The 24,597-nt window shown below is 36.3% G+C and overlaps 1 protein-coding gene across 1 annotated transcript in view; it reads left to right on the top strand.

Moving 5' to 3' along the window:
* The window catches only part of DMD (dystrophin), a gene marked incomplete at both ends in the record, with an annotated part of 1,041,552 nt that overhangs the window by 707,328 nt on the left and 309,627 nt on the right, over window positions 1-24,597 (top strand). Inside the window, one exon of the mRNA XM_079549062.1 lies at window positions 19,083-19,318. Within this exon, the coding sequence (XP_079405188.1) occupies window positions 19,083-19,318 (236 nt within the window). The remainder of the gene's footprint in view (window positions 1-19,082; window positions 19,319-24,597) is intronic.

The raw sequence follows: 24,597 nt of genomic DNA, 5'->3' as shown, positions 1-24,597 counted from the left end.
TGCATCTGTTCAAATTTTACCATTAGCTTGTAAATGGGAGATGTGCTGGTATGGAATTCAACTTGCTTTTTTTCATTTTTGTGTAATGTGTCTCAGGAGACAATTTGTTTATGTATTTGATGGAATGATTGCAATGTGGTTTGAAATTATTACCTGCTTCAAGGTCTTGTTTCTTTATTCTACGTAGAGAAAACATTTTGACTTTCTATATTCATTTATTAAGCAAATATGATGAAAGAAAAAAATTGTTTAAACTAAAAGGTAATAATATAGATCAAGTAGATATAAATTTGTTACAAAATAATTTTTATATATGATAGACCAATGATCTGGGCATGTTTCAAGACAAAGCATCCATATTCAAAGAAAGGCTTGTATGGAGTTAAATGTTAAGTCTGTGGGTGACGCTGATGGGTGTCCTGAGCAATTCATGACTATGCAACAAGAGACTTGGTTTCCATTTAATTTAAATTATTTGAACAATATTTTGTTTTGAATTTTACATTTTCCTTGTATCTCTTTGCACCTGCAGTCTTACTACAAGGACTACAAATTCATTTTCCTACTGCTTTATTTTGAAATGTATTGACTAAGCTTGGATGGAAAAGATACATAATTGAAGTACTGGGCTAAAGGCTGAGTTTCTAAAGTCAAGGTTCTTTACTTGGTAGTAAACTGTCATCTCAGTCGCTTGGAATGAGGAGTGTTTTTCACCCATGTAAGGTGCAAAGCTGTTTGGTGATCTGCTCAGGTCTGGGAGAAGTATCTTCTACTCTTAGGTTTCCTATAACGTAGGCTGTGATACAGTCATAGAATCTCCTGGAATTTGATTGCTTGTAGGATGTTTATCTTTCTTGCTTTTAGCATGTTTTAATGGGTAACATATGAGAAAAACTGATGCTGGGGAATTCTGTGTCTTCTGCTAGTGACTTACTATTATAGCAAAGAAGAAAAATCTTTTCCTGGAAATCAAATAATTGCACCATTAAGGCAGGATCCAGAATATTCAGTACCAGAGGACAAATCCAGCCTTTGTCACAGTTGTGTTAATTCAAGCAAAGCAGATGTCTTGCTTAATGACGTGTTGAATCTTACTACATAGGAACTATAACTTACTTTTTTGCGATTTAGAACTGCCGTGGTTCTAGTGTTGATCTTTTTTATTTTATAAAAAGGGGTAAATACCACCAGTCTATTTTTTTTTTTTTAACTTGTGGCACAACAATAATCCTTACTTTACAGGTCTTCGTTCTAAGGCACACTGTAGAAATTCATTTAATGACATGGGGGAACTGAAGGAGATGTGTAATCATTTTTTGATGTGCTGGGTCACTAAACTTGCTGTGTCAGTTTTGCATGTCAGCAGGTTATGTCAACTTCCAGTGGGAGGGAGCGTTTGTGATCTGTGAATTTGCTGTTACAAAGAAAGTGGTAATAACTGTACAACAGAGGGAACACAGCATAGTCTTTCATCAGATTCCTATATTAACTAATGTGAAGCTGAATCTCAAGCTGAAAAATTGCTAGATCACTAATTTACCTTAATGTAAGACGTAAGCCCTAACCACTAACATCTCTGAGACTCTACAGATGGAATTATACATGCAGAAAATGAAAGCACTAGTGTTCTCTAAAGAATTAGGCAGGAAGTAAGATTGATTTCCTTTCTAGTGCCAAGAGCACTTAAAATGTGAACCTGTGCTTGTAATGCTAACTCATAATTTTTCTTTATTTGGGTCAGTTTACTGCAATAACATCATTATAAATGTGTTATCATAAAATTGTACAGTTCAGAAGGGAGATGTGGAAACATGTATTCTTCTTGTTCAAGGCAGGGTCAATTAGAGCAGGTTGCTCTGGGCTATGTCCTGAAGGTTTTTAAGTCAGGTTTTCCCCTTCCCCTGGGAGGGGAAGAGAGCAAAGAAGCTGCCTCTTACCTTTCTTTTCTTTACACTGGGCTACCCAAGTGTCCTCATGTTATCATAGGTCATGTCTTCCAGCTCTTTTATCAGTGTTTTTGCCCTCCTCTGAAATGCATGCATTGTTCAAAATCTGGCCACACCAATGCTAAGTAAGCCTGAAATACTGCAGCTGGGGAGACTCACCTCCTGTTCTCAGATAAAACTGTTAGAATATTGACTGAATATTGAATATTCAGTATTATATAGATCAATATATAGAGATTTAATATAGAATATTCCTGAATATTGGCACTCCTCTTTTGAAAGAGGGCCTCCCCGATAACCTCTCCCTCCAGAATAATGACTGTATAAAATTACATTAAACTATAATGTCAGGAACAGATATTCTCAACGAACTAAAACTGAAATCTCTCCACATCCAAACAATCTCATTTAAAAAAAAATGCACAGAATAATTTTGAAAGAACTCTGTGAAGCAGTGGAAGTATGTCCTGTTGATAACTTTTTGTTTTCTGATTATGTCTAGATTTTTGTTGATGCCTGTGTTGCTCAGACTGGGGAATGAAGATGTAATTGGCTAAGTTCTACTGCCCTGTCAGGTGTCATTTTGTCTAGTCTGGTTACGAGAACTCAGCCAGAGGGTCTTACTAAATATACCATCTGGTGGCTGTAATAGAGGGAAGGGACCCTTTGTATAATTATTTCTAGGTCTCTGTATTATGGTTTGCTTGGCAGGAGAAATACTAAAAAATCCCACAAGGGATTTGGAGTTATTTGTCCACTTTTATTTGGAGTTATACTTGAAAATAAAAATATTTAAAAGGATATCTATTTATTCTTAGTCATGCTCTACCTGAAGTTAGTGAAACTTTAAGAACAACAGAATTAAGGCAGTTTAAAATACCTGTTCAGCTAATTTTACACTTTTGCATGTACAAGTAATAAAACTGAGAGTGGTACTTTATGCTGTTACTCTTGCCATTTGTTTAATTTATTTAGTGTGCTCTCTTATAGTTTCAGTTTTTCCTCTGAATTTTTAGCCAAGTATTTGTCTTATATTAAAATGCCTAATCAAGTGACATGGAAAAAGATATGACCAAGAAATGAAGAAAAATTTAAGAGTGTTAATGTCAATTACAATGGGAAACTTACTTCAAAAATTAAGTAGAATTCAAGTTCTTTTTCTTTTAAAGCTTTAAGTCAGCAGTCCTTAATTTGGAGCATTATTTTTAGTATGTCTCTTTAAAAAGTACCATTTTCATTTTACAAGTTGTAGTTGAGTTAGAGATACATATGGCAGAGATGCTTTATATACGTTGATAATTATAGTATATTTAAAACAAATAAGAGGAAAGCTGTTTCTGCTTCTTGAATGCATAGAACCAAATCTGTTGGGTGCTTTTCAGTGTAATTTGCTTTGAGGCTAGAAGCTGGAGACTACAGGCATGGAGCCAAAGGTTCAGATTCCATGCATAGGGCAATAAGGCTTTTCAGGTTTTAGAATGAATTAGGGAGAATGTGGAGGAGCATTGCCACAACTTGAGACCATAAAAGCATGTTTGAGTATGTGGTTTATGAGCTGTTATTGGTTTTGAGTTGAAGTTGAAAGAATGGTATTTGTGAATCTGTGGAAACTACTGACAATAGAGCTTTATTCCTTACTTTTGCTTTTATATTTTATTTCAAAGAGTGCTTCTTGAGGCACATCTCTTTTGGTTTGGGAATGATTAGTTTCATGGAGAAATGAGAACATGGAGAAATCAGAACTGTGTTTCTCAGAATTTTCAAATGATAGTCTTAAAATCCTCGTAGGTTTATTGTGTACACAAATACATAACTATGTGTGAATTTAGAGGGTAAATTAAAAACAAATGTACACACCACAGAGTCTGTATTGTTTAGAGCACCTGACATAGCATAGTTGAGATTAAGCATACGCACAATAATTCCTTGAGGAAGACTGAGCAATCTAGGAGCCTGTGCACCTACAGTGTTTTCAGTACCTAGTGCAAATGTTATTTAAAAGATACAATGCAGTAATACCATTTAAAATACTTGTGCATAGGTCATGATAGATACTTAATATTGCAGAACCATTTTCCAGTGTTGAACAGCTAGAAATCCACAGCTTGCATGTGCTTTCAGAGGTAGTTCTATGCTGAATTTAGAAGGCATTGCTACTGCCAGTAGTCCATTTTAGTTAACATTAAGTTTAGGACACTAATAAACAAAGTCACTACTATGAGGGTTGTAATAGAGAGAAATGCTATTTCCAGTGATGGCCATGTTCAGAATTGTATAGTTTGCTATATTTGCTTATGCAGAATCTAAAGGAAATGTCTTTTTGTAAGTATCAGTTATAATTTTGTTTAACTCTGTGAAGGTTTTACTGAAACAAGGGAAAAAAGCAAAAGTGAACAGGGAACAATGCAATAAGGAAACGTTGTGGATAATACTTCGAGTTCTTGAATCAGTGCTGAGCAATAATAAGAATAGGGTCTTACATCAGTTGGCTTATCAAAGGTTGCTCGCTCTACTATAAAGTGCAATAGTAAAGGAATAGATCATTGTCTTCACCCTTTCTTTTGGTTCTGTGCCTTTGGAGGAAGGAATAAATAATCTTTTATATAAAACATTTTAGTTTATTTGGGTTTGCCATTTTACTTTACAGGCTTATGTAGTAAAGACTTCCACAGTTACCAACGTGATTTGACTCTGTTATTTGTACATCACTATAAATCCACTTTTCCATTGTGTTCAAAAATGAAGTTGTCTGATTATTCTGTCTGTTTTTCATTTGGAAGCTTTCTCACTTCTCATACATGCCACGTCTAACAAATAGTAATATGGCACAAACCTGAATCTGTTACCATTTGATTGGAGATTTTTCAAGGTCAGGACCCAGTTCCACAAGCAGTTCTGTTTTTCAATACAGCTGACATCAGACACAAGCTGAAGACAAACTTGTCTAATAAAGCTTTCAGATTCAATTTTCTCTCTGCATATAGCTTCAGGAATCTCTGGAGGTCATTCACAGCATGTACTGCAACACCAACAGGGAGAAGTAATGAAAAGAGTCTGGATAAAAAGCTGACACTATGCCTTCAGAGCTGCGTGAATAAAAACATAATAGGCAAGTTTATAAACGCAAATCTCTGTGATTCTCAGAATTTCAATCTTGATCTTTATAGCATATATTGATGTGAGGATTTGTTTCTGGATTATCTGACAGGTAGAAAAATACATGCCAAATATTACTTAAGCCACAAAAGCCCAATTTAAATCAAAGGAAAGAACGTTTCCGCTTTATATTTAACATCCTATTTCAGGGGTCTCACTGTAGGTTACCCTTTGAAAGTTTCTGTGATAAACATCTGCAACAGTGCAGTTTACAAAGGGAATATGGGCCTTTATTTTGATTTTTCAGGGTTCAGCTGATTAAATAAAACTGTGGGTTAGTGCCCAGAGTTTTTATTATGCATACACCTATGATGAAATGTAAATAGGAAAGTGGAAACAGGAGTTGGCTTCTTCACTGTTACTAAAGGCAATATGGAATCCAGATCTGCTTTTTATTTTCTACAGCAAGTTGTTGAAAGCACAGCTGTCAAGATTTATGACATAAGTAAGAGTAATGCTATCACCAGTCTTTCAAAGGACCACATTCAGCTACTTTGTTTTTGAAATATGGTCTGATGTTTTCTTCTGAGGAGTGGGTTTTGAAGCATATTTTCTTTCATTTAATTTCTTGATCAATAGCAGCAGGATTACAGGAATTGTTTTGATTAAACTCAATGAAATGTAAATGATGCCATCTTGATGAATTCATGATTGTACTATTGACTGCTTGTACCAAGTGAGAGCAAAGAGCTAAGTTACAGACAGTTTTTGTTGTCGTTGTTGTTTACATGGCTTATATAGCATAGATGAAGAAAAAAAAATAAAATTGCTTTTCTCTGAGTGTTCAGCACATTCTGCTGAATCCAGACCTGGCCATTTCTCAGAATCATGGTGACTGTAGGATTCCTTTTTTTTTTTTTTTTTTTTTTTTAACACAAATAGAATAAGAATTTGAACTGGTTCATCCAGGAAGATATGGAAAAAGAGTTTCTTGGTAGAGTTCCAATGAAGCATAGATAATTAAATGATAGTGTGTGCTCTGTTTCAGGCTGAGTCTAACTCGGATTCTAGCTTTAGGTTGCACGTTTTTTTCACTCTGCCTCTTTCGCCTGAATGCTATTATTGTTGACTATTAAGATAGCATGGACTTGCAAATAGCAGTAATATTTCTTTCCTGTTTAATTTATGTAGTAATTAGGTCTATTGACAATTTCATTATGTGAAGAATCTCTTCAATTTCCTACAATAACAGAAAGTGATAGGTGCAGTTGTTTGTTGACTTATGCTTTTTAGAAGAGGAAAGCAAGCTTGGCTTTTCGTTCTGAAAGATGTAGTGTTTATTGCCACCCTGGGCATATCCCATGCATAAATGCAATGGCTTTTTGACTCTCGTGTTTCTGTGGTGACTGGTATTGCCAGAGTTGGGTGTGCTCTACAGAGAACCAACCAACTAACCAAGGAGTACGCAAAAGTGTGATCACAAGTCATGAGCGGACTAGAAGCTTCAGGGAATGAGAAGCAAAGCTCTTAATTGCTTTTAACATTTCTGCTGTACTCAAGGGGTGTGAGACAATGAAAGAGGCGAGACTTGTTCCTTAAACTTTGGAAAGTTAAAGTGAGGAAAAGATGGCTAGTGGTAATCTTCTGTGCTTCTCCAGCTTGAAAATTCTTTAGATTTGTTTATATGAAACTTGATGATGAAACATCAGACTGCTTTCTTCATTTGTGTCAGTATAGAGCAGCAAGAAGTAGTGATGGAGATAAGCAAGTAGACATTGCAGTACTGATGTTTACTTCAACAGTAGATCAGTCAGAGGACACGTAAGTTCTCAAAGGCATTTTTTTTCCTAAGGTCAAACCAAAATAGCTGGAAGAGCAATATTCTAGCTTGACCTGAGAAGTATTATGTGTGTTTTGAAAGAATAGATTTATAAGTGTTCCACAAAGTAATACTAGGCAAGATATTTTAATATTTCTGATGAAGAGGAAAGAAGAGACGGCGCTATCAATGATTCAAGGAATTGCTTTGTCAAGACACGGCATTCTTTAGCTTTTGGGAACTGCAGGATTTTTCTCTCTAAGAAGAAATGTAAATTAGGAAATTTTTGAATGAATACTGTAATGGTTTCTTATTAACTAATACCTGAACTGTTTATTTCAAACTTTCATACCTGTTTTGATCATTTTCTTAACTGCATGGGAGCTAAAATTCCATCAGATCCTTGGTATTCCTAAGAGACCACTCTCTATATCTAATGCTCTTTTCTTTTTTTTTTTTTTTTTCTTTTTCTTTTTTTTTTTTTTAACTTTTTGTTTTCTTTCCTTTTGACTCAGTTAGCAATTTATACCTGTTAAGTAATTTGTAGATCTTCCAAAATTAGGTGAGGTGATTTTCATGGAGCTGCTTGCAAACTTGTATCAAAGAACTAGCTGCTAAAGTTCAGTTACATGATAATAGTCGTATACTGGAAATGTAAACTGTTGTCATACAGATTGACATCCAATTGAAGGCTCTATACTGAATGAAGGAATTTTTTACTTTTACCAACAAAAGAAATGCTGAGAATTGCATGAATCATATGTGACAGATTAGTCATAATATTTTTTATAATGCAAGTATCTGACAGAACTTGATGGACTTCTGTAGTACAAAGTGTTCATTTTCAAAACCTTCTGTAAAATCTGCAAAAACTGCTTACTAAGAAGACTCCTACCCTATGGAGGAAAAAAAAAAAGTTTATATAGGGGTACAAATAATGCTGCATTAAAAAAAACAGTCTGACTTCCAAGAAAAGGTGATGTGTGTTGCTAGATGTTGAGAAACTTAATTGGGAATGAAAGAATGAATTATTGAAAACATACAGGGGATAAAAATAAATATACAAAAAAAAAAAAAAAAAAAAAAAGAAATTATATCTCACTATTAAAATATGAATATAAATAATGGTGGAATTAAGCAATAATATTAGTAAAATAAAAATAAAGTAGCCTATTGACAGTGTCTTAATATCACTAAAGAGACTCCTTGTGTTGATTCCACTGTTTACTTCAGAATATCTAAAACCAGGCTGCGTGTATTTTAGTCAACACTTCCTTTATTTCAAAATTTTAAAGAGCCCACAGGATAAATTAAATCTTAAAAACTCAAATATGTAAGTAGTCCTTACAGGGCAAATAGCAGCTCCTTTGACTAATTTTACATAAAGAGATTAGTACTACATTTCTAGTACCATAAATCTCTGTGGGACCTAAAATGCTACTGCAGTATAACATTTTCAGTGTTTCTGTTGCCAACAAAAACGACATTTTTGTATGAGGACTTCCTGAGGTTTCTGTTTGAAAGTCTCATGAAAAGGATTATACAGACATTTCATGTTTGCTTAAGAAGAGAGAATGTGTAATCCTGAAACATGAAGATTGATATGCATTAAATGCCCTTAACTGGTTGTTTTTTGTTGTTGCTGTTGTTGTCAGAGATAAAACTCTTTATACAAGATTAATGTATTATTTTAGCAGGGCACCATGAATGAATGTATGAGGGCAAGTGGTCAAAAGCCTGCATTTAACTTCTGAAGAAAGTGAAAGCTTTTATCCAAAAATTCCATATGATAATCCTCTCAGTGTTTCAACTAATAAAAACTGCCTCCTGTTCTCTTGTGTTGGCTCATGACATCAGAGGCAGATACTGGTGGCATGACAGTAAAGGTTGAACCTTCCCGTCAGTATCGGGTAACGTTTTGTTACTGTGGGACAGATGGCAGCAGAGGGGCAGTCTGACACAACGGCATCTGACATGGAAGTGTGAGTGAAGCAAAGGTGTGTCACTGAATTTTGCCAATGCAGAAAAGATGGTACTCACTGACATTCATCAACACTTGCTGAACATTTGTGGAGATCAAGCAGTGAACATGAACACAGTGAGGCAGTGGATGGTGCGTTTCAGCAGTGGCAACAGCAACAGTGGGTAACCTCTGCTGATACAGCTTGTTAAGAACATAGCGTACAAGCTCTTATTTATTGTTGGTGAAAAGGCATAGCTCACGATGGAGACTGTGTGAATAGTGTATTGTAGCTGAAAATTTTCTTTATCAGGTAGTCTTACTGTGCTCTTTGGTACTGGTTGTAGTTTTAGAAAAAAATGGAAGGCATTATTTTCTGAGTGACCTATGTATATGAATAATTTGAGATGCGGTATGACTTTGTTCTGTGCAAACTGCTATATACAATCAGGTTCAAGAACCATTCTGGTCAAACATGAAATCTTCACAAGGAAGAATTCACCAAACAAAAAACTAAAAGAATCAACAGAGGATTTTAGTTATATGTGTAATAAGAGGTAATAATTTTATTACTACTTCATTTTAATTGAATCTCTGAATTTCCTGTTTCAGTAAGTTTTTCTTCTTTGCCTTGGAGAACATGTTACGTGAGCTTAAGGGAAAGACTCAAATCGATAATGAGAGTAGAGAACTTAGGGCACAGGCAAGCCAGAAAACAGTTGTTTGTCTCAGCTGTGAGTTTCCTGGTACTTCATATCACAGTTAGGGTATAAGAGTATTATTTGGGGAAAAAAAAACACAAACATTTCTTACCTTTTTTTCTTTAGTTATAGTAAATGATTATTCTTAACATACTTCCAATTTATGTTGCTTCAGTATCTCAACATTTTAGTCAACTTCTGTATTTGTAATGAAAATGCTGGTAGTATCAAGGAATGATTATTTTTACTGTAGTGGAAATATTGGTGGTAATGCAGATATTTCTTCAGGTAACCTTTAAGCTACTGAGGAATTAAACAGTTACATTTGATGCACAGTTTGTAGAAGGAATAGATTATGTTTATGGGTGAATGATATTTTTTTAAATCTCAGTATTTTAATGAGCATCCAGTGGTGGAACGATATAACTTTAGAATATAGTTTTCACATAACTTTTAGAATATGCGTTAGTAGTTAAATTAGCCTTGGTAATGTAATCAGTGACACAGCTGACATAGAGCCATGCATGAAAGGTTGCAGCGATACCTGCTTTCTGTTTCAGTTATCTGCTTTAATTCTTACACTTGTTCATACCCTAGCCTTTCACTTTTCAATTTTTAGTGGACCCATCAATGATGTTGAATTTTGCCTAAGGAAGGTTTCACTGGAAATGCCACAAAAACATCTGTTACTAAAAAGAAACTGGTCAGCTTATCTTTAAGAAAGTTTTCGATGGAACTATAGATCCAGGCAGGTCAGGAGTCAATAACAGTAGCTTGGTTCACAAATATATATTACAGTCTTTAATTGGCCTCTGTTTGAGTCACAGTGGGTAGGATACTGCAGACTTGAAGCTTTTGCCACAACACATAGAGCAGTCTTTTGGATGTTTCCAAACACTGTGCCTCAATTATTTCCATGTATTATCTTCAGTCTTAGCTGCTCCATTCCCAAAACGTTATCTTGTATTTCTTATTTGACTCAGAGACTTTTTGAACCTGAACGTGTAGCTGTACAGAATGGTTTGGTTTGGAGGTCTGGAGGCCTCCAGAGATCACTTGATTAGATTCCTTACTCAAGCAGGGATGCTCAGAGCAGGTCCGTCTCCTGGCGACTTTTGATGATCTCCAAGGAGAGAGAATCCACTGTCTCTCTGGGCAGCCTGTGCAAGTGCTCAATCACTTACACAGTGAAATTGTGTTTTCTAATATTCAGGTAGGTTCTCCTTTCGGTTTGTACTTCTTGCCCTGTCACTGGAAATCACTGAAAGAGCCTTTCTTTACATCCTTCTTTCGAATATTTACATACATTGGTAGGATCCCCCAGCTAGGGTCTAAGCAGTCCCAGCTATCTCAGCTTTTCCTTTCACGTATTATAAATTGATGTCAATAGCAGGTAATGTAAATATTACCTAGGTTTTCATAAAATCAAATACTGAGTGTCATCTGTCCACATTCCTAAACTAAAACTTTTATCAATGAAATATTCAAAAATTTCTTTTTTCCTAGTATTTTTTTTGAGAAAATATTCAAGGCTAGGACAGTCAGACATATTTTTAATTATTCAAACAGGAAAAGGATCATTTCAAAACTTGATTTTTTTTTATTAAGTTATTTATTTTGTCTATTTGTTAGCAAAATGTTAGCATAGAGATACAGTGCTGTAAGGATAAGTATTTTGCACATTTAGAGCAGTGGGTGGAATTCCATTGGCAGTGATTTTTTTTTATTTTTTTTTTTAATCAATATAGAGAACTTTACTCTGTTTCGACCAGCAGAAAAAATCCTGTCTTTGTTCTACATTTTTTTTTAGAGCATTGATATTAGCTATTCTCATAAATTTGAACTGTCTTACCCACTGTTTTTCTATTACTTATTTTTCAGAACTCCTTTGTGACCCAAAATACTTGGCAGGTAGCAGTAGCTCGCACTGCAGAGGTATCATTGGCAGAGAACACCTTGTGTGGAGGGCTTGTATTGCAAGGGAAAGCCCAGTGTACTCATAACTTTGCCTTCTTAACTTTGAAGGACAAAGATGAGATTATTCATTTATCACTGGGACAAGCATAAGGAATAAATCAGCCTCAGAGCCACCTTCCCAGGCTTCTCTAAGGGAAGTCTGCCTGGAGTTTAAGAATATGAGTGTGGGTTCTTAAACTGAGCAGAAAATTGACTGTAATGACACAGAATAAGAAAAAAATATTAAAGGAATCACCTTTAGCAGACGATATGTTTTAACTCATGTCATTGTGGAATCAAGTTTTTCCTAATCAGGTTCACATCAGAAGTGCTGGTAAGAGGGCACTGAGCCCTTCTGTGGAATACACAAAGCCTTTGCTGCCTGGTGTGTTTCTTCTGAATCAGTGAACTGGGGGGTTTGGCCCACCCCTAGAGAAGGTGATATTGTTGTGTTAAAACAGCTAATTAATTGATATGTTTTCTGTGAGTATGTCAAATGTATTCTTTTTCTATTTTCCTAGGATTAAAACACATCTGAGTTTAGTGGGTCTATGTTACTATTACTCATTGTCTAAAGGATTAAGGGCTGGCCTCTGCCTCACTTGATATTCCTAACTGTGGAAATAAATCCTGAGGATAGAGAAGAAAATTGCTTGAAAATCTACATTCAGCTGCTGTGTTATTTCTTCTTTGTCAAAAAGTTTTGACCTGGTCACTCTGAAAGTAATGCCTATATATTTATACTGAAACTACAACAGATACAAAGAGCACAATAACAGTATTTAATAGTGTAAATTCTCAGCTACAAAAAAAAGCTATCTTTCAACATGGTTGCTGCCAGTAACTATGCATTTTAGCCATCAATGAACTTTTGTGTCATGCTTGTAAAAATCTGCATGCAATTTGTAACATGGCTTGTCTTTCATGTTGCTGTCACCACTGCTGAAATGCGCCACTTGCTGCCTCACTGCATCCACTACTTGGTCTCCATCAACGTTCAGCAAGCATCAGTAAATGTCAGTAGGTTTTTGATATCTTCTTCTCATGGAGAGGTTCACTGACACACCTTTAGTTCATCCGCGCTTCCAGATCAGACCCACTGTGTCAGAGTGCACCTCTGCTGCCATCTGTCACACGGCAATAACATGTCATGGAATATTGGTGGGAAGGTTCAACCTCTACTGCCATATCACCAATATCACAAAGCCACCTTATGGCTTTGTGGGACAACATAATAAAATGGGAGGGATTATAGCCTTCATAGTTATCCTATGTAATTAAAACTGCAACATTAATACATTCAAAAGAATGGTTAGGAATACTGTGAATGGATTCAGCTCCATTTAAATACTTTACCTTGTGAAGGGATGTTGGAAGTGCTTTGAAATTTTTGGGAGTATTGTCCTTCATACTGTCCATTCTGTTGCTGTTAATTAGCTAAATAGATTTTAATTTGTTCAAAGCTGTCAGTCTGATGCTGTCTTGAAACACATCACTGAAATAAGCAGAACAAATTAGAAAAACTGCTTTCCTGCAGTTGACTTAATTCTGCTTTTATTTCTGCATTTCATATTTCAATTTCAATTTCATGCCACATTTTTATTACTTCCGTTCTTGATGTTTAGCATTGCAGACTATTTACAAGAGGCACAGAGTACCCATGTTCTCTCAACTTTCATCCAGTGTATTTCAAAGTTCAAGAGCAAGCTGAAAATCACATCTACTTATTGTGCCTAGAGCACCGGAGTACCTGGACTATTGCTAGGTTGGTTTTGGGCTTCATGTTAAGTAGTTCAGTTCTGTGCTTTATTTTGCTCCGTTACCATTCTACATTGTTTCCATCTTTAGTAGATAGTAGAAGGTGCTAACAAGGAGTTATGGGTAAAGCTACAGATCAGTGTGGTTTAATGTCCTTATTTCTGATTGTTGTTTTGTGGTTTACTGTGTCACAGGAATGAACTGATGCAACTGTTAAATAAATTGAAAGATTAAGTCCTTGATCATGTTTCTAATGTGATACAGTACGATAGGATTTGTTTCCTGGATATTTGAAAGTAATTATTTGATTCTGTTTTATCCCCTTTGGGTCACAGAAATCATTAGTGCAGTTCTGGATAAATTTCTTCAGAATAAGATCTGTTGCTATGTATTGTGTCATTAGTGTTGATTTATATTTCTCTATTAATTTTAATCAATTATTTATACTCTTCCGTTGAATGAATCATGTCATATCTGTGCAACCGTAAAAGAAAGGGAAGAGACAGATGTACTATTTCTAGTGGTATTCTTGTTCTCGGGGAGGATAATTCTCTTCTCAGAAGAGAAACATACTGTGCAACTGCACTCTTAAGGTAATTGCTCTAAGTAATTTGGTAGTTCAGAAGTTTTACCTGCCAAGTCAAAATGGAGCAGTTTATTACCTTACTCAGTAGTGTTAGATAATGCTTCTTGAAACTTTTAAGTAAGATATAGTGGTCAGTGCCTCAGTGTCCTTCTGTTAGTACATTACAGGCCTTACTATAGTATTTCAATTTTCTTGTTGCAAAATAAGCACCTCAAAAGCAAAAGAAAAATTAACCCAAAGTCAGAGCAGTGAAAACATATACTAGAAGGTTAGGAATGGTCTCTTCTGGAATAGCTGCCATTCCAAGGAAGAAAGGTGTGTGTGTATACATACATATATGAATATATATTAGCAAACTCTGAGTGTATTCTCAGGCCAAAATATGTAAGAAGCTAAGAGATACCAGGCTGTCTTATCTGACATCCTGTGTTTAATTACAGAGGGTCTGTAGAGCTCTTTAGAAAGTTTTTCTTTGATCTTCCTGAAATAATAGTGAGAATAGGAATTTCTTCTGAGATAAGACAACATCTATGTAACCTATGTAAATGCCAAACTAAGTGACTGTTCTCATTTTCTAAGAGCCTCTGGAGTCACTGTAGAAATACAAGGCATTTGTGTGAACGTGTAGCCAGATGAAACTGGACCTAAGCATCCATCCCTTGGTAGAGACTGGAAATTAACACATGGTGTGCTTTTAACACTTAAGTGCTTTGGTAAAGTTCTGAATTAAACACTCAGCTATGTTTTTCTGTAATTGCACGTCTTGACCATGATGTGGAATGGCTTGGTGAAAATTGCAAGACTTTTTCTGAATCAGTGTGACCTGCTGAGTATTATGAAGCTCATGTGGGGAGAGGATGTAATCAGATGATGTTTTGGAGTTGTTACAGGAAATCATGACTGATGTGTGGAGTTGAAATCCCATACAGGAGTGAGAGAATAGAGAAAATCCTGTGAATTTATGTCTTGAATGTATAGTAGTGTCCGATAGATTGTTAGTATCCAGTCCAGAGAGAGGAAGGCACAAAGGCACTTATTACCTGAAGGTAATAAATGATATTCTTCAAAGACAGACTTGCTTAAAGCCTTCTGTGCTATTTTGTTCACCCACAGAACAAAGATGAAACGTTCAATAGCCTTCTGATTGTAAACATTAAAAGAGTACAACCAAAGCAGTGTTGGTAAACTGCATGCACTGTATTTGCAGAGGTACTTACTCTACATGTGACAATATTAGGTATTATTTCTTGACCCTTTTTGAACTCACCTTATTTCTGGGGAGAGCAATGAAAGGAAAGAGAATTTTTATTTATTTATTTATTTGCTCTGATACTGTTTGGAGTCATTTCACACCATTACAGTTTTCAGGCTCTAAGTACCAACTCAGTCAAAATTTACTCAGTTACCAAATAAGTAACTAATTATAACACTTCTTTTATGTTTATATTTTTTTCTGGCTTCAGCATACATTAGCAAAGTGAACATAATACCAAATCTATCAATTAAATAGTTCTTATTTGTCTGAATGTGAAAAGTGACTCTATTGTAAGTTCCCCTTGTCTTAAAAGAACATTACGTAGCTTTCTTTCATTTCTCATCTTACAAGTCTTAATGTAGAGTTCCTACCTTCCTCATCTTTTCTGCTTGATGTGGGTTTGTTTTTAATGTTACCTTTGATGGCCTAAAGTTGCAACAATACAGGACCATCCATTTTTTGGAGCCATTTGTGATCTGCTGTTTTAGGAGGAAGCTGTGATCTTTTCTTTCCCTTTCTACTCCTCTCCAGCAGTAGTTGCCAAACTCTGTCCTCCTTCATCTGCTGACAGCCAAAGGAAAGCTATGATGTATTGCTGCCATAGGGAGAAGGATGGGAAATATCATGTCTGTTGCCAAAAGTGCCAATCACCATTCACTGCTGAAATATCTCCTCTCTGATCTGCTCCAAAACAGGGAACAAGGGCTGAATGGAAGGGTCATGAATCTGAAGATATACACTTTTAACCGTGAGCTAGAACTTTTGCAGTGAGCTAAGTCCCCAGCTCAAAGCCATACCCTCAGCCAGTCGTGTCAAATATTGAACAGCAGGCTCAGTACATAGCTTTTTGTGCATAGACTCCCTCCTATCTGGTGGCAACAGCAATGGGCTGTCTTACTCCAATTTGTAGGAGGGAGAGGAGGCTCTTTTATATACCCGGCATGAGATTAAGAAGCAGTGGTTCAAATGTTGGTCCAACCAGTTTATTACAGATCTTAATCAGGGAGATGGGGAAGGGGAGAAGGGCGATAGAAAAGATAGGAAATAGAGGGAAGGTGTCTTTGTAGGAAGCAAGAGGTAAATAGTCACCACCATGGATCCAGCATGATTCGTAGTTCAGTCACTGATCTTCAGTAGTGGTGGGTCATCGGGTGTTTTTCTGTTGATGATAACAACTTTTCAATGGTACCAACTTATTTATAAGCCCAAAGTGGTTGAGTCAGCTGCCTTTGGAGTGACAGCTCAAATCCAAAGCGTTTGAGTCAGCTCTCCTTGGAGGGTCAGATTCTGGCACTGGGATCTCAGCAGAAACTCCTTTGTTCCCATCTTCCAGGCCTTGCCAGCAGATAAGAGGGAGCAGGGATTCCCACCTGCAATCTGTTTTCACAGGACATGATGGTATCATTCCCCAGTTTTCCCATACAGTAGCACCCATCACTTACCTTCTCAATAAGTCAGTTAGAATCTTATCACAAGAAATACCCCAGGAAGCAAGCTTTGAGCCAGAAGACAAAGAATGGTTCTCAGATGGGCAAAGTAATGCATAAGTACTGTTAACAATTTACCTACACCAGGAGTCATTTTGAGGCATTGAGTAATCCCAGTGTGGCTGAGGCTGGAAGAGACCTCTGGAGGTCATCTGGCCCAACCCCTGCTCAAGGGTGGACACCCAGAGCAGTGTGCCCAGGACCATGTCTAAGTGGCTTCAGAAGATCTCCAAGGAGAAAATGACAAAACCTCTATGGGCAGCTGTGCCAGTACTCCGTCACCCTCACAGGAGTGCTTCCTGATGTTCAGAGGGAACCCCCCATGTTCCAGTTTATTCCTGCTGCTTCTTCTCCTGGCTCTGGGCACCACTGAAAAGAGCCTGGCTCCATGCTCTTTGCACCCTCTATGCAGAGATTTACAAAAATTGGTGAGATTTCCCTGAGCCTCCTCTTCTCCAGGCTGGGCAGTCACAACTCCCTTGGCCTCACTTTATAGGACTGGTACTCCAGTCCTTCATCATCTTGGTGAATCCCTTGATCACCTTGTTGTAATGTATGCTTCCATTTACATCATTTAGGTAAGAAGTGTTAATATGGGGCATAACATATCTGGAGTAATTGCAACAGAGATGGAAAAAAAACCAAACAATTGATGAATATAATTTAGTAATTTTTTACAAGTTTGTACAAAAGTCTAAAAAAAAGAAATGAAGTTGGAAAGAAAGGTCATCCTTTAGGATTGTGGCGGGTTTTTCTAGGTATTAAAAACTGCCACTCTATAACTGTATGAGATAGTCTGTCATAGTAAACAGTGGAATGTTACAAAAAAATGAACACTTTACAAGCCTCTTTCTATGTCAGAAAATATATACATATGCATTTTCTCATCTGCTTGTGTGAATTTCCTTAAAAATGTTCTTTATTAGAATAGCCTTTATAGTAGTTAGTACATTTCATAGTTTTTCACAGGTATGTGACTTTAAAGCACAAATAGATAAAGTACAAGGTTGCACTTCAGAAATACAGCAATGATATGAGTGGGAGGATAAATTTATTTAATTGCAGTATATGCCATTAAAAATCACCACTTTCAGGAGTCACCTTTGGTTATCGTAATGTTGCTCTTTATTCAGGCTGGATAAATAACACAGATGTTTGTTGATTTGGTAAATTGTTTATAATCATGCAGCATTTTTAATGCCGAGAGCATCTTACATTCCTTTTAGTGACAATCATTTTGATACTTGTGCACAGCTCTTTCTCTTTTTGCCTTGCTGAAAAGGATCAGTGATTCCTCAGTGAAGTAACTCAAACCTTTTATCATTGAAAAAGACATGCTAAATTTCTTGGCAAGAGTGGTTGATGCTGCTGATTTACTATTTTAATTTTATGGCTGAACTATTGAATCTTTGCCTGCTGCTTCCATTTTTCGACTTCAGACGTACTTTGCTGAATGGCATAAAAGGAAAAAAAAAAAAAAGGGGGGGGGGGGGGGAAAAGCCCAAACCTCTTTACTGTGTATGGGCAAATGCTTTTTTTTTTTTCTTTTTTTCTTTTTTTCCTCATCTTTAGGACCATCTAACAGGAAATTGGCTCTCTCTACTCTGTAAAGAGACTGGAAAAACACAGGTGAACCATGTTCATAACCATAAAACATGAACATAACCACGTTTTGCAGTTTGGTGTTAGAAGACTCATGGTCTCTTTATGCAGATGGCACTCTGCACTGCTTTTTTTCAGCTTTTCATGTGTAGTTGTGTTGTTTAGATAGTTGATTCAGATAGAAACTATATCAAGAAGTAGGTATTCAGACTCTTCACTTCTAGTTGGTTTAGCATCTCAAGCCAAGCACAAAATAATTCACTGATTCTTTAAAATCCAGCTATTTTAAATCAAGAAAGGGCACAAAAGATGTGCCCATTTTCTTCAAACAGAAGGAAGAAATTTAACTAATTTTCAAATTATAACACATGATTTTACTATGGGAGAATTGTCCAAGGCTGAATTTTTTGTGAAAGCAAAAGTCAGTCACAGAGCCTATGGGAAATACTGACTAATAACAGAAAGTGAGAAGATTGTCACTGAGACAGATTCATAGCTACAGGGTAGCTGGAGAACGTAGAGGAAACGTGTTTCTAGATACGTGGTCGTGCTGTGATAGATACTACAGCCTACTCAACCCCACTGCTAGATTCTGGAAGATGAGTCATGTTTAGAGATTCTACAATGACCTTGAGTGAGTGTTCTCATTATATTGAGATACATTTTTTTGTGTTACTAAGACCCAAGATGAAATTCAAATCTGCTGAGATTGCTGAACATTAAAGATATAGTATAGTAGGAATACTAAGGAAAAATGAATTCATATATTCATTTAATTTTAATTTTCATATTTCCAGTAAACATAATAGCAAAGCAGCGAGGTTATTCCTGTATAACCCTTTCTAATACATAAATTCTGTTTCTGAAATAAACATGATAATTCATTTATTCAATAATCTTTTATTTTTTTTTTCAGTAACTTCTGGTCAAACTGTTGCTGTGGATACACAAACCAGGGTAACCAAGGAAACCACCAGCTTCACACCAGAAATGCCATCTTCTGTGCTTTTGGAAGTTCCAGCCTTAGCTGACTTCAATAAGGCATGGGCAGAACTCACTGACTGGCTTTCTCGACTGGATCGAGAGATTAAAGCTCAGAGAGTGACAGTAGGAGATCTTGATGATATCAACGACATGATCATCAAACAAAAGGTATGAGAAACACTGATGTTTCAACTTGAAAGCCTCATGATCTTTATTCCATATAAAATCATTTCAGCAGGGAATACAGAAGAGATGATAGGCTACAGTACATATGGTGGTTACTTAAGCTACTTTATCTCACAGTTATTGGTTTAAATATTAAGATAGTTGATAAACAAAAAATGATTCTTTAATAGTGTTGCCTGCTACTTATATAAAATCTTTTTATCTTTCTGTTGCTTGTACTGATGGTGTAATAACAGAGTATGTATGGCAGTGGTTGAAATATGAACCACAAGAGAAAGAGAGAATTATGTTGTGAACTCCAGATTGCTGGAGATACCCTACTGCATACTTTTTCTTACATTGTTTTTGTAATGACTTCTTGAGAAGCTTCTGTCCTGCTGCAGTAGGATTATGAAAAGCTCCTCAGTCATCCTAAAGAAAAGAACAGCTTGTTAATGGAAGTATTTTGTCAGCAATCAGATTTTACTTAGCTTTGAAAACACACAACAAATAATATAGAAATGCATGTACAAGAACAAAAAAGACTAAACTAACTTTGTCTACTCAGTAGCAGTACAGTTAATTTGTTGTTATACAGTTGAAAGTTAATTACCTGCCTTCCGGATTTAGCATTGCTCAATACAAAAGATTTGGCTTGCCTCTGCAAAACTTTGCAATGTTAAATTTACATTCAGTTCTGTTCTAAACTGAATTTAGGACTCTCCGTTACAAAATACTCTTTTGCTTCCTCCTTCTCCTAATAGAAAGTCTGATTTATTTTAGGGAAGATATTGACATTCTGTCTTTTTGCTTAAAGTAAAGAAAACAGAAAGAGAAACAATGGACAGATATTGCCTTGTAACTATACTAAGCAGTGTTATAGGAAGGGTGTACATTAAAATACACAAATGCCTGGTAGGATTTATTCTGTTTGTTTTCTTATACTTATTTGCTATGTTGTAAATTATCATTTATTAATTGAAGCATCTTTTAGAAGAGGTGCGTATATTTTAATAATAATTGGTAGTTGCTGCATCTCCGGAAAAGCTACAAGATTAAAATAGTTGCTTTGTTTTTTGAAAAGAGCTAAAGAAGAATTGTCTGTAGATTATATTTCTGTCTTCTTGAGAATTGCTTTAAAATTTTATATTCTCAAATACTTGGTTCAAAATTATCTGGGTTTCTTACTTTTTGCCTCACTATAGCTTATTACTGTGGCAGGCAAAAACTTCAGCTACTTTTATAGATCTCCTTTACTTAAATGTGTGTTCATGCCACTAACTCGTGAGAACCACAGTTGTCATTAATGTTACACACGATGTAAAATTGACTGGTTTATATCTGCATTTCATCTTAACTCAAGGCTGAAAAGACAGTTAAGTCAGCACTATTGTAGTCTTCCTCTCACTTGTTTTCCTGGCTGGGTACCATCTCTTTTTTCAATCCCATGCTGTGCTGGTAACAAAACCAGCAGGAAAACTCTTTTTGTGTGTGTGTTTACCTCTCTAATTGACTGTGCAACAGAATGTGACATTTAATATTGTCTCTGATGAAATGGAAGAATCAATGTCTAAATATAGACTGCAGTTCTGTTAACTTGCTCCCACCTCTAGTGATCATCTAGAGAAGGCACCACTTAATAGATAGGCATGAATATAGTGAAACTTTGATTCTTTTCTTAAATCTGTCATTTAATTATGAGGTGAGATTAACAGTCAGTTTTAGCCAGGATTTTCAAAACTTACCGTACATTGTAGGTTTCACTCCCCAGAAGCCTCGCATTGTAGCACATGGAGTATCTACTGCAGTAAGTGAGCTGATGAAGTTTGATGTGTAAAAAGCCATGACAAAAGATTATCTCAATCGGAAATCTAAAAGTAGTGGTTACCTTCCAAAATTTGCACGTTACGTAATGAGCACAGTCATGTGTCCACAGTGATTTAAAAGTCATTGGAAGTCACACTATTTTATTGTGATCTGCTTTGATAGTTTGTTTCATCTCCGTAGGGAGCTAGCACTGTTAGGTCAATAGGAATTCCATTTTAGTAGATTGACAACATTTTGTTTTGTGCATCCGATTTTTGAATTTAGGTATAAAGTATCATTTTAACACTGCTGTCTACCTCCCTTAGAAAAATTCAGCATTATAAAGACATGCTTCCTGAAATTGTTTTATTACAATGCATCTCAAGTTGTTCACCTAGAATTCAGAACTGTTGGTATGCTACCAAGCCCTTACTGTTTGGGGGTTTTGTTTCCATTTCATATTTCTTTCAATAGAGAGAGCTGCATTTATTATAAGAAATTGAAATGTCAAAGCAAACATTTTAAAAGCAAAGAAATCTGATATCCTAGCAACGTATGTAACATGACATTTTCTAAACCGTCCAGGTAAAAGTAAGTGACCTTAGATTGTCCTTTCTCTCACAGCAGCATGTAATGTTATTGAAGCTAAGTCTCTGAGGGCATTTTGGTTAGGTTCATTTCATTCTGATTGTGTCACAAGACCACAGCCACTAACTCTGACATATTTTTCCTCTGTAAAAGTTTAAGACATCATTAGCCCCCACTTGAACCTCTGCTTGGAAGTGATCACAGTGTACTGGTACTTCTGTGTGAGTGGTTAGGATAATAAAGTAGCATGCACAAAGGTTAATTGTGGAACAAAAAGCAAAACAAGACAATCATTTTAAAAGGAAAATATTTTAGTAGCAGCTTTCCTTTAAAGAAAGAAACAGAACAACTAAAATTCTGCTAAGCAGTGCACATTCTATATAGTAAAATGAACAAACTAAATGAATAGTATAATGACTGTTCATTTCAGATACATCTCTGGTTAATCTTTCTGTCAAATGAGTTGTAGGTATTTCTTTCATGCAAATGTAATATGTTTTACTTTCTGCCTATGATTGATTGCATACATTCTGTAAAGTAAAAGATTCTAAAAAGTTTGTAGTTAAAAAACTTTAGCATTGGTTCCATGTTTTCATTAGGGGCAGATTATCGTAATCATCTGCTTTTGAATACTGATGCTTTGTAGAATTTGATCTTCAACGAAATAGATGTAAGGCAGGCTCACAATAGGATATGTTTTCTTTAGATAACCTTCATCTATAAGTGAAGTTCAGAGGAAATAAGAATATATAACATGCCAAGGTGTAAGTAGCTAAGGGACATGGCAGAGTTAAGTTTACAGTTTTTTTTTTCATTTCTTTGTCCTTACTTCAGGGCAAACAGGTATTTCAAATTTGATGGTTAAGTAAGGGTTCTTCATAAAAGGAAATACAGACAGAAGAAAAGCATGATAAATTATGTTTTGTTGTGTTACAGAAAGATGAAACCTTTCCTTACCTAAGATGCCAGAAAGCCAGAAAGCCTCTGCTCAGAAACTCTGCTTTGCCATCATTATATTTTGAGGAAAGCTTGGAGTGGGAGTAGATAGATTTCTATGAAAACATGAATGCTGTGCAAAGCAGGAAAATAGTTAGCAATTCCATTAAAAGAAATCAACTGCTATAATATCTAAATTTTGAAATTTTTCCATGGATTTTGCATGCTGTCCATGCAAACTTCTCATAGCATACATTACTGAAAACATGGCTTTTAGCTGTAGTGGCTGAAAATGTATTTCTATTTAGTAAGAAGTATTATAATACCTTATTTTTTAATGTGTATTTTAAATTTTAAATGTGACAGTGCTAATAAATTTTGCTACAGCTTTTGGTTCTGAGAGTCTAGGTTGAGAGTATACTTTTAGGGGTGGCTGAGCAAATTTCTCTGAAGGAGTGAGACTAATAGTCAAACTAGTTACTAAGACTTCTAAGGAAAGAAGAGAAGAAGATACTTTTAGGTAATGATTTATGTCATCCTAAAGTATTCTTCTGAAAAGATACCAGGTAATTTATTTCTACTGAATTAATTTGTCAATACTCTAAAATCTGGTTTGATTGTCCATCAGTTAAAGAAGTAAACAAAATTAGAACGAGGAGTTTGTTTTCAGTATTAATTACCGAATTGATTTTTCAGTAGCTGAAGATCTTGTGCAGATGTTGATAATGACATAATTGTAGAGGAATAATATTGGTTTATAGGCTATGCAATTAACAGTCAATTGTGGGCTGAAGTGCCAGGTTTGAGGATGTTTTACCTATCCCTTCCCGTTGGTTACAAACTGTGCATCATCACAGCTTTGTAGTTGTACATACATTAATATTCTGATAGATCAGAAGAATGGTAAACTTTCTGTCCAAACTGTTTTCCAACATTGTGTGTGTGTGTATGCAAGGCAGAGTGTCTGGAAGACTGAGTAGAGGAAATGGGCCTGGGGGGTATTGATTGATGCTCGGCTGAACATGAGCCAGCAGTGTGCCCAGGTGGCCAAGAAGGCCAATGGCATCCTGGCCTGCATTAGAAACGGTGTTGCCAGTGGGAACAGGAAAGTGACTGTCCCCCTGTACTCAGCTCTGGTGAGGCCGCACCTCGAGTACTGTGTCCAGTTTTGGGCCGCTCACTGCAAGAAAGACATTGAGGCCCTGGAACGTGTTCAAAGGAGGGCGACAAAGCTGGTGAGGGGTCTGGAGCACAGGGCTTATGAGGAGCGGCTGAGGGAGCTGGGATTGTTTAGTCTGGAGAAGAGGAGGCTCAAGGGAGACCTCATTGCTCTCTGTAACTACTTGAAAAGAGGTTGTAGTGAGCTGGGGGTCAGCCTCTTCTCTCGTGTAAACGGTGATAGGACCAGAGAGAATGGCTTCAAGCTGCGCCGGGGGAGATTTAGGCTGGATGTTAGGAAATACTGCTTTTCTGAGAGTGGTCAGGCACTGGAATGGGCTGCCCAGGGAGGTGGTGGAGTCACCGACTCTGGAGGTGTTCAAGGAACGTTTGGATTTTGTGTTGAGGGATATGGTTTAAGTGAGAACTATTGGTGATAGATGAATGGTTGGACTGGATGATCTTATGGGTCTTTTCGAGCCTTGGTGTTTCTGTGAGTCTGTGAAATACAGATTTCCAAATCTATTTCCTGCTTCTACGGTAGTAAAATTTGTAGGTCTCTATTACAGGGTGCAAATGGTGCACTATAAATAAACTCATGTTACATTTCCATCTGTCCATATCATTCTTATTGGAAGTGAAAGCAGTAGATAAGGTGAGGTCCTTAACTTCTTGGCTACCTTTACGTAGACTGGAAAAACTTTCATACAAGTCATGTGGACATGAAAAGATCCACCTGCAGATATTGTATCTGCATTTGAAGATATCTACTATTGAAGAACATCATAGAAGAT

Source organism: Tetrao urogallus (genome assembly GCF_951394365.1).
Source record: "Tetrao urogallus genome assembly, chromosome: 1".
Lineage (NCBI taxonomy): Eukaryota > Metazoa > Chordata > Aves > Galliformes > Phasianidae > Tetrao > Tetrao urogallus.
The sequence above is the reverse complement of the archived record's forward strand: the minus strand, read 5'-3'. Positions and strand labels throughout refer to the sequence as shown.